At 41.2% G+C, this 11,217-nt stretch overlaps 1 protein-coding gene across 1 annotated transcript in view; it reads left to right on the forward strand.

The window, feature by feature from the left end:
* The window catches only part of LOC106518560 (bromo adjacent homology domain-containing 1 protein), a 22,038-nt gene extending 14,553 nt beyond the window's left edge, over nucleotides 1-7,485 (forward strand). Inside the window, exons 2-7 of the mRNA XM_014009899.1 lie at nucleotides 700-2,463; nucleotides 2,579-2,934; nucleotides 3,954-4,113; nucleotides 4,220-4,299; nucleotides 4,890-4,981; nucleotides 6,411-7,485. Of these exons, the coding sequence (XP_013865353.1) occupies nucleotides 720-2,463; nucleotides 2,579-2,934; nucleotides 3,954-4,113; nucleotides 4,220-4,299; nucleotides 4,890-4,981; nucleotides 6,411-6,600 (2,622 nt within the window). The 5' untranslated portion in view covers nucleotides 700-719 and the 3' untranslated portion in view covers nucleotides 6,601-7,485. The remainder of the gene's footprint in view (nucleotides 1-699; nucleotides 2,464-2,578; nucleotides 2,935-3,953; nucleotides 4,114-4,219; nucleotides 4,300-4,889; nucleotides 4,982-6,410) is intronic.
* Nucleotides 7,486-11,217: the final 3,732 nt, after the last annotated feature.

An 11,217-nucleotide genomic window follows, 5' to 3' on the forward strand; every position in this document is an offset into this window, starting at 1 on the left:
CATTTAACATTTATAATTTTTCTCTAATTCTTTACTTTTTGCTTCCTTCTTGTTGGCTCTGTCTGACTGAAAGTGTTCGCATCAAATCAGACCGTCATTTAAAAACATAAAATGTGGTAAATGCATTTTATCATATCTTCAGATCTACTTGGCCTAACAACACAATTTAAAAACTGGTTTAAAGTTCGAAGTCTCTACTTTTTACTCGAGAGTCTCAGAGGGCGGATCTTTACAGGTATTTTTTTTTCTTCCTAAACTTTATTTAGGTCAGCCAGCATTGACAACGCTCTGCGGGTGACGTAAACAGCAAAGAAGAATCTCTTTCAAAATAGTCCCTGAGTTGTGCATCTGTAACTCTTCTGTAGGTTTCACAAGTCAAAAATTACAGAAAATGGGAAACAACCTCGGAAGGGTTTGGCGACCACTGAAACCAAATTAGAAAAAAGAACACACTGTGATCCAATTAAGACATGGTTGATATATCATTAAGATACACTGACTAAATTTCCATGTCATTCGTCGCAAATATGTCAAAAGTACCAAGTCATTTGTATATATATTTTTTTCATAATTTTGTGGTCACAAACAGTAATACCCAAGTAAAAAACAGACTTTACTGGTCTTTAGCTTGAGTTTGTTATTGCATTTTCAAAATTGCCAAACTTGAGTTTTTATGCCTTCATGTCCTTTTATGTCCAGGACCTGTGGAGAAGCATGTGATGACTCACGCAAGGCAGACAGCTTCCCTCAGCCGAAACCCCAGTAGTGCTGAGTGCTGTGAAAGCAACCGTCCTTGGCCTCATGGTGGTGCTATGGGTAGCGACTGGACTGAGCGTACATTACGGTTTGGCAGGACAAAGAAGATAAGTGGGATCCTTAAACAAGGAAAGGYCATGACTAAGAGGATGAACAAGAAGAGAGAGAGAGTCAAAAGGTCAGACAAAAGCAGAAAGTTGAACCCCAAGCCAGAGAAGAAACGAGACCGGAAGTTGTACCCGTTGCGAGGGAGGGCTGGGAATTCAGAAGGGGAAGGGTTGAGCTGCCATGTTCTTCTTACCCGCTTGGAAGAAAACTTGCGTAAAAAAAGGTTGAAACAAAGGGAGGGCAAAGTTTGCCTCAAATCTAAAACAGGGAAATGCAGAGAAAGAAAACAGTCAAAGTCATTAGCAAAAACCAAATCAAAGGCAAAATGCTCAAGTTTTGCTGAGTGTACTGGACTCGGAGGTCTACAACCACGCAAACGCAGACTGGCCTCTCTCAATGCTGAAGCAGTGAACAGTCTGCTGCTTGAAAGACCCACTGATGCCCAACCTGCTGCCAAACAGACCAAGAGACAGGAAGAGTCTGCAGATGGAGGGGTTTCTCCAGATCCAGGCAGAAGTACCATCACTGGAGGTCCGAAAGCTTCTCGAGAGACTGTTAGTAAAACCTCTACATCTGACAAGTTTAATCCGTGCCAAAGCTCTAAGCTGAGCAAGAAAGTTAAGCGAGGTGATGAAAGCATTTGGATGAGCCAGGAATGTTTGGATGCCCCTGCACCCAGACGGTTAGCTGGACTCAATGCTGCAGCTCTGCTAAAGTTAACTAGTTCCTCTGCTACTAGTAAACAGAGAGCAAAGGCTACACCCTCGGCAGCTATCGCTTCAGACTGTGCGGCTCCGGCTGCAGTCTCAACTCCAAAGCAGCACCACAGGGTCAAACTCCACCACAAGGGACATTTACAAACTCGGAAAGACAAAAAAGTCCCTCTGCCGCCCAGTGACTGCACAGCCTGTAAGAAGAAGGTTGATTTTGAGCCCAAGGTAGAGTGGGAGACGGGCAACTGCACACAGCACCTGACCAAGCCAGGCTATCAGTCTCGTAGCATGCTAGCCTATCCACTGAAGCAAGTGAAGGAGGAGCAACTGGAGACTGAACTGAGCCCATACTACTGCTGTCCTCCCGATGGATCCATGGAATACTGCCACCGCTTGGCCTACTTCCTTGGTCAGCAGCCCTACAGTGACTCAGAAGACACATCACTTAAATCAGCCATGACCCCCGTGAAGCCCGAGTGCCTAGTAACCTCACCGTCACTGGCACATCCCCACCCCCACACAGCCCTCACCCTCAGCCCCCACGCGTGCCTGTGCACCGCCGACCACTGCTTCTCCAGCTACTATGTCCACATCGCCCACCCGACACACACTGGAACAAACTCAGCAACCATAACCACACGACCTCTCAACTTCACCTCCCCTAGTTTGTGCCCCAACCCTATCGGTGGCTCCAAGCTGCTGGGTCAGCAGGTGACCCATCCCTCGGGGTTAGCCCACCCCACCTACTGCAACTCGGTGGCTTCGCACTGCTACGGAGACGCCTGCGGGATCGGCGGCTACGCCTTCAGAGCGATGCCTCCGGTCACGAGCAGGGGTTGTTCCTTCAGTGCAGGATGTGCTGGATGTACACACGGCATCAAAACCGGTGAGTGGGAAATGATAAACCTCTTAATTTGGTCTTTGAAATAAAGTTCTGTTAAGTAGTAATCATAAAGGAAAACTGCTTTTTACAATTTATAAATGTGACTTCTCTTCTCCAGAGTCTTACTCCTCCTCTCAGGGGACTCACAGCCCTTCCCTTCTGGTTCCCCCCACCATGCCAATCTCCAGCTGCCCTTTATCTAGCGTGCCCACCTCCACACAGACTAAAACCCACCTACTGAGTCCCCTGTCTGAGCGGGATCAACCCCAGGCCAGGTTAAAGCTAAAGAAATGCCCACAGAGCACCAAGGTCTCCAACAGCTCCCTGTCCACGAGCCGCATTCAGCTACTGACGAAGCAGGTGTCGCCTGTACCCAACTTGAGCAACAGCAAACGGAAGAAAGTCAGCCGCCGCCGCGCCACCAACGGCTGGAGGCCTGTTGGGACCCCCACAGAGAGGGAGGTCTTTGTCGCGGTAAGAAATTTGTAACAACTTTGTAAAGTAAAGATAAGCAATCTATATATATTTATATTTGGTCTTCAGTAGGCTAATGTTTGCATTTATACAGCTGCCTAGCTTGTAGATAAAAAATAACAATTTTAAGATCATATCTGCCACATCTAAAGTTATCAAACAATCTGTGACACAGCAGATAACCAGTTTTCTGGATAGACATCTCTTTCTTCATCCATTACAGTTTGTGTTCTGCTCAATAAATACAAGAGAGCTGTCTGCAGGTTATCTGACAGAAAATAAAGTGATAATCTCTAGATTAACTAGATGTAGTTGGAGCTATACTCTTAGAGATAAAAAAAAAAGAGGAAGTGAATTTTGCAACGCGTCTACGTAAACTTAAAAAGCTAACATTCCTCTCCTGTTTGAGGATGAAGTTTAATTTATTTTTACTTGTTAAAGCATTATTCTCAAGTCATGTAAGCCACTCGGTTTTTAAAAAGAGGTGATGATGATTATCACAGAGCAGAAATATCATTTTCAGAAATGGTCTCAGTGAAGAATAAAACGTTAAGACCCAAACACGGTGGTAAAATTAAATCAGCTCCTGCTAATAAAAAGACTCAATATTGCTGCCAAAAAGCAGTTTGTGCATTTGATTTTCATACTGATTGAACTGTATTATAACAAGACAAATATACTCTTTGCAGGGTACTGTGGTAATATTGATCTTGTATTTTTGTTTTATGGGTTTTTGTGCAGAGGTTGAACTTTATTGTTTTAAAAAGACAATAGCGCATTTTCTTTATCTTGTATTTAATACCTAAGGCTGATAGAGCAATCTGTTTTTTACTCTTTTAGAAATGTGTGGTTCTSAATTGTTCTTAAAAAGCAAAGCAGAGACAAAAAAGACTGTACTAAAAACTGTATTAAATTTAACTGAAGAATTTCTGTATATAGCCTGTTTTTTCCTGAATTTGTTTTGGTCATAATAGTTTTTTTTTTCAATCTGTACCCGTGTTTGTACGCCTCCATCCCAGGGCGAGGATGAGGCGGCCGTGCGGCAGTGTTATGAAGGAGTCGAGCGGGACGGCGAGGTCATACATGTGAGAGACACCGTGCTGTTGCGGTCTGGCCCCAGGAAGAAATCGCTCCCATATGTTGCCAAGATATCAGCCCTCTGGGAGGACCCCAAAACAGGTAAACCAAAGTAGGAGTGAAACGGTGGATTTTCTGCATGAACGGATGGCTGAAAGGACATATGGAAAGAGGGTCGTTTAGCTTTCTGTCTGTCTGTCTTCCTCAGGAGAGCTGATGATGAGCCTTTTTTGGTACTACAGACCTGAGCACACTCAGGGAGGCCGAGATCCCAGCGCACACTGTGAGGTGAGGCTTGAATGGACTGCAGCTAAGAATTAATTTTTCCCAGTGGGTAAATGGCAGCTGTGCAGGCTTCAGTAACAGCACTTAAAACAGCCTGTGAGTGTGACAAATACACATCGAAACAGTATCTTATGATATAAATCTTAAAAGCTGCTGTCGTACACGGCGCTGTGCTAAAATAATGTACGAGGAGGAGGTGTATTAAACTGCTTGTTTGTGCAAAAATAATGTCAGCACCGACAGTTGCTGGAGACATCATTATCTTTCCTCCAGCAGCCTTGAAACTGTTGATAGTCGTTTCGCTCCTCCGTCTAACAGCAATGCCAGAAAAGATGGTATCTCTCCGACCTCAGCCTTGCAGAAAACAATAGCTGGGAGAGAAAGAGTTAAACTGTCAGAACATTCAGGTGCATTTTCAGTGAGTGGTTCATAAAGTTTAAAAAAAGAAAAAGGAGGCACAATTACATCCCACAGCAGCAGTTTTAGTTCCCTCTCGGTCGGAGAGAGTTGCAGTTTCTTCAGAGATCGTTCGGCACTGAAGGAACCACTTGTACCGATGATGTGACGCTGTAACACCCACTGTTTGGTTGCAGAATGAGATTTTCGCCTCTCGGCATCAGGATGAAAATAGTGTGGCCTGCATCGAAGACAGATGCTATGTTCTCCCACTTGCCCAGTACTGTAGGTGAGTAAAGGCACACAGAAACAGAGAGTTTGTCAGCACAGACTTTTCAGGATACAGACATAGGAAAAAAAAAACTCAACTTGGATTTTATGTATCAGGACCTAGTAAAAATAGATCCTCAAGGGTGCAAAAACACAAAACTGATTCATGTATGTCAAAACAGAGTTGAAATGGAAAAGCTGTACACAGTACAGAATATATTTTAAAATAGAAAGTAAACACAGCATAGCAGCACAAACAACTGTGGTGGAGGGTTGATGATATGGGCTTGTTCTGCAGCCATAGGACCTTCCAGTCACTGAGTCGAACATGAACTCCTCTGTGGACCAAAGGATTCTAGAGTCAAATGTAAATTTATATCAAGGTTCCTGCAGATCCTTAAAAAGCTTTAAAAGTCATTGAATTCATCAATCCAAAAATAAGGCCTTAATTAGCCTTAAAATGTCTTAAATCAATCTTTCAGAAGTCTTAAAAATGTTAACACATTGTAAATAGGATGATTGTAATTCATCTCAAATATTAAAATAATTGGTAACATTTATTTATATTTTTAATACTTGCATGCAGACATGCCCCTTTGATATCACTTCCTGTTATTTCATAACTGTTCATCTGAACAATGTGAAATTTGTTTTGTAATATGTTAATAATTTTATCTTTCCAAAAATGCATTCATATTTCTTACAAACATTTTACATCACAGGCACTTTAAGGTTTCATCTACTGCAAATTAGGGTTAGACCCCACTGTGGGTCCTAAAACTCCAAATTTTGGGTTGTTAGAGAATTTCCAGAAATTAAATTAAGTTTAAAAGTCACTGCTAAGAAAATTTCTGCTATAGTTATATATGGATAAAAACAATTGGTCTATTAGCAATTTTTGAATACTTCAACCAAAAATACTTTGATTCATGAGTTTCTGCCACAGTTTTTATTTATTTTTTTTGTCATTTATGTTTACTATGAAATGGGTCTAAAATTTAATTTCACTTGGCATTAAAAAGTTTTAAAAAGTCTTAAATTTAACTTTCCTTAAACTGTAGGAACCCTGTATATATTGATGTTTTAGTTTTTAAACTACAGCAAATTAAAGATGCTCAAGGTAGTGAGAAATTAGGTGGTATTGCCCTTTAGCCATTTCCTTTGTGGCTGAGCAATGGCAAACTGATAGTGAATGAATAATAACTTGATGGTATCTGTTGTGTGTTTTAGTACACATTACATTTAAAAAAGTTTAAAACCTGGGAAAAAGATTTTTTTTATTGTGTCCTGATACGCAAATCCTTAAAACAAAACATACTCTCTTCTTTTGTATATTCTGTTCATGTTTTACTGTTTTTATATCTCTTGGTAACAATTTTGCATAAAAACTAGGCCAGAAAAAGTTTTCTATCTAGATAATTTGTGTCGTCTTTTAATTGCCTCCCCAGATTTTGTGCCTTGGCAAAGCGGCGTGCCGAAGGCGCCCCACCTGGCGGGGCCAGCATGGTGCCCTTCCGCCCTGACTTCGCCCCCCCCTCCCACCGCTGTGTGCCCACAGACGTCGACCCCGACTTGGTGTACCTCTGCCGGCACGTCTACGACTTCCGTTACGGACGCATCTTGAAAAATCTGCAGTAGAGAAGCGGAAAAGGCCGTCGCACATTTTGAAATAATTGTCGCGTAGTTCCGCCTCCTGCACAGAGGAGGGGCACTTGAAGGACAGAACACCCCCTTCAAGCCCGAGGGAGGAGGGGGACGGGGGTTGGTTTAGGCAAATGTATGGACAGAATACGAAGCACAGATCCCTTTAAAAGGGGGTTGTAATGCATGAATGGTAACGCATCTCAGTCAGAGCACCGGTGTTGGCTGGGAAAGCTAACAAGACAAACTTCATTCATCCGATTTTTCATGCTTAGTGGCGTCAAAGCTTCTGTCAGGGTTTCCTCTGAAGCGTCTTAGCACAACAATCCTGTTTGTTCCATTTGCAAGCCGCAGCCTCACCAATCATCCGGGGCTAAGGTGCTGTCAGGGAACATCGTTCTCCACCAGCTGGAGTGGAAGGCTATAATGAAGTGTCGTCTCATTTCCCCTGATTGGAGGGCGTCGCCCTCGAGGTTAAACGACTAATCGTGAGAACGAGTCGCGGCTTTTTTAGGAGGCTTTTATGCAATCAAACCTGACACGCAGATTTAGATGAAGTCTCTTTTTGTTCCCTCCCCTGACGTCTACAGAAACAGCTTTGTTTCAACTGATGCTCGACACAGAACTCAAACACTTCACCCTGAAGAGGTTTTGTGTGACAGATCATTCCGTTCTACGCTTCAGTTTAGGGCAAAACTTTCTATTCAGTCGTCTTTTATCTCAGAAGCAGCTCTGATAAGACGGCGTGTTGTCATCCATTGTTTCCAGGCTCTTTTCTTTTTTTCTGAATATTTATCATATTTACTGTAACTTAATATTTGACTGACAGGGAGAGCTGGGTACGGCTCGCAAACTAAGAGTCTGATTAGCTGATGACAGAAACAATGGGCCTCATGCAAGAACCGTTCGTACRCACAGATTTGTTCTTAAGTTGTGCGTACGAGTGATTTAGGAGAATTTGTGGCATTCACCAATGTTTTCGTATTCTAAGATTTTCTTCAGATACGAACAAAATTCACGAGTGGTCCAGACCTGTCGTATATTTTACGAGCAGTCAGTCTGCTGTTATCCAGATGGATTTTCTTCATTAATAACTTTATATTTAATTAGTTTGAAGATATTTCGAGTTGAAAATAAATCACACTCCATAATTATGTTGAAAATAGGCTGTTCTGTTTGAATTAGAGTTATAATTTTAGATGTAATAATGTAGACTAACGGCAAAAAATTGTTAAATTAAATTACATTGGCTAATAATGCTGTTATATAATACTACAATATTAATATGAAGTTAATTGGAGTTTGGAGATGTTTGAAAATGTTTTTTTTTTTTCAGAAACGCATTCGACACTTGCGGCAGGGGGGATTGGGGTGGGGGGTAGCGGCGCGACTGCTCTTCTTCTGAATAAATGAAAAGGGCTAACATAGTTGTTTACACTTGAATTAAAAATATTTGACCAAAGGAAAACTAGAGTAGGGCTAGAGAGAGATGATTTAGATTTTTATTTCTGTGACTGTATAAACGACCCACAGGAGACAGCACATTAACAGCACATTTCATTCCTTTAAGCAGCTCCTTTAGTTCCACAGCTGACGCTGCTAAAAATGACATGAGCAGAACTTCAATCTCAGAACTCGTAAAGTTCTTCTTTTTACTTTTCGCTGTCATTTTCATGAATGGACACTTCCTTGTACTGAGGCAGGAAACATAGCCTTATATGGTGTTTTTGGGGTGGTAATTATGCTAATCTCTCTGCGTGCACGAGCAGCTGGATACGAACAGGTGGAATTCATCGTGTTTATGCAGCTCATTTACACACTTTTCCTGAAGATAGAAGAGTTTGTTGAATCTGATGTGACATGTTCGTACGAACCCTTCGTATGAACCAAAGTAAAAGAAATTTAGGATAAGAATACGAACATGTTCTTGCATGTGGCCCAGTGGTTAATGTATTGACTGTTGGAAAGCTATAGAAACCACTTATCACAATAGTTCATAGGAAAGATATTTAATTTACTATCAATTATAACAAAAATGTTTTTTAGCCTTTTTTTTAAATATGAGGCAAAATGCTTTGATTTTCGCCACATTTAAGCTGAGTAAAAGTCCATTCAGTCCTTTCTGATTCCACAACTAGATCAACTTTTATTTCCTGTCCTGTCGAGACGAACCAAAAGACACGACACGCGCCAGAACTCTCATCCCCTCCCTCACACTTCTGCCGCCCCTCGTCAGCCCTTGTTCTCACTGCACTAATCAACACAATCTTTCTGAAATRTATCAGCAGGATGCGAGTGGTCGGGGTTACTGTACATCATTCCTTTGTACTTGTAGAAGGAAACATTAACGGCTGCTTTATAACTGTAAAAACCTGCGACCAGTAGGAGTCAGCCAGCATGCGTGTCATGTGACCTGACGCCCAGCTTGCTCTGAATGGATAATATATATAGAACTAGAGTCATTCCTCTTTGTTTGTAACCAGCTTCAACACGCTTCTGTGGACATGACGATATATATTTCTGTGCGTTAATGTGATTTAGGTTTGCAGAGGACATCAGGATGGAGTCCTGACCTGCTGTGCAGACAAACGTAGCACTGTGATAGATGTGGATAGACGGGGGTGGGGCGGGTGGGGTTTGATACTATAAGCTGAGCTGTGGCTGACTTCAAACCACGCTCTTCCTTTTGCCTTTTTAACCTGCAAGTGTTTTACTGTCACTCCAGTAGTGTCGGAATGTGTGAGTGTGTTATGTTAGGAACAAAAAAAATAATTTCTGAGGAGTACCCGATCGTTTTCCTACGCAACAAACGCCCCTTTTTAGTGACCTTTAACAAAGTTTTTCACACACACACTCAAAGCCATCTGGAACTTTCCCTCTTATTTGTGCAGCGTAACCCAAACGAAACAAAATCCTGACAATTCCCCCCGAGATTCGTCAAAGATATCATATATATTATCCTTCTTCAGAATATTTTATTATCTCAATTTCCTAAGATGGCATATGCAATATATTTTTTAGAAATTCTATTTTTGAAAACGAGCTCAACAAATCAAATGGAGAATATGCATTATTGTTTTTTTCTTTTTTTTTGCATTAATTTCAGATTATTAAAAACAAACTTGTGACAGTGTTTTAAATGACATTTGACCAAATGAAATGGAAAATAATCTAAAGTGTACATATCTGAATCCAGGAAGCACCGGGCACTCTTTAAACAAGCAAACAGCCAATGCACAGTGTAGTATATTTGCAAGATCTCTAAGAAATATATTTAACAGAAGACAAAATAAATATTATTTAAATGGAGAAAACTAGAAGATGTCTGTTTTTAATTTATTTGGAAACACTTTATGGAATCGATGAGCCTTTATCCTGCGTATTTTTGCTCCAGGATAGAAATAGTTTAGAATAGTGGTTTATTTGTAACGTTAGGGTCAATGAGGTTGATGACAGAAATGTAAATTATTATTATTATTATTATTATAGTGATGTTAAGGGGTGAAGACGAGACCAGAGTTCACACCAACCAACAGAAGAACGGAGCAGATTTCCCACTTTGAGGCTTAAAAAGGCAGCTGACCCGAGGTTTTTTGAAAAAAGGTGGTTGATGTTTAAGATGCTGCCTGGGAGAAAAGCAGCGTCATCACCTGAGTTTTTATTGCTTTACTGTTTTTTAAAAAAAGAGCAAACCTCTTTAAATTACATCCAACAGAGAAGGCTCAATGTATCCAACTGGAGTCTGTTCTTTGAATCTTCAAGGAGTGGACAGATTATTATAATTTTCTTTAAAAACTGAGCATCTGTAAACACCTACAGTGTTCTTGTCTTCACACCCTTTCAACTGTAACACCTGTTGTCACGTAACAACCGAAAACAAAAGGATTTTATGTAGCAGACCAACCTTTACCCTCTTCTGATGCCTGTGTGCAGCAGTCTGTGTTAGAGGTGGGGTTTCACATTTATAGCTTCTGTGTAGTGCTGGGCGGTATGACCGACATTTAATATCACAATATTTTATGTAATCTGGGGGTGCAATCGTGAAGGAGGAGGGTTGAACAAAGATCATTATCGGGAAAATAATAAATAAAATTAAATTAGATTCCCCCCAAACAGCTTGCCCTGCATTTGTTCAGCGGTACTACAAGGTAAAGGGTTCCCCTTGAAACTGTTTACTAGCAGGCGGGACGCAACGTTCCGAACATGTTCCGGCTATTTAAACTGAAAATTCATACCGTAACTCACACAAAAAACAGTTTTCAAACTGGTATGCTGCCCAGCTCTAAGTCCATCTATGTGCAGTTAAATCAGAGAATAGATGCAGCCGTGGACAGCTTCGGAGGGGTGATGGGGACCAAACAGCATCATGAAGGCCAAGGACCATACCACACAGACATGAACCAGGGTTCCCACGGGTCCTTGAAATCCTTAAAAGTTTGTGAATTTGAAAAAATTATTTCAAGGCCCTGGAAAGTTTGTGAAAACAGCCAAAAATTACACTTGTCCTTGAAAGTCCTTGAATGCTTTTTTGGGGATTGAAGTTTTCTAGTCACATGACTGATTTTCATCATCTTAAAAAAAAATACACACACACACACACACACACACACACAC

The sequence above is a fragment of the Austrofundulus limnaeus genome, unplaced genomic scaffold, assembly GCF_001266775.1.
Source record: "Austrofundulus limnaeus strain Quisiro unplaced genomic scaffold, Austrofundulus_limnaeus-1.0 Scaffold63, whole genome shotgun sequence".
Classification (NCBI taxonomy): Eukaryota; Metazoa; Chordata; class Actinopteri; order Cyprinodontiformes; family Rivulidae; genus Austrofundulus; species Austrofundulus limnaeus.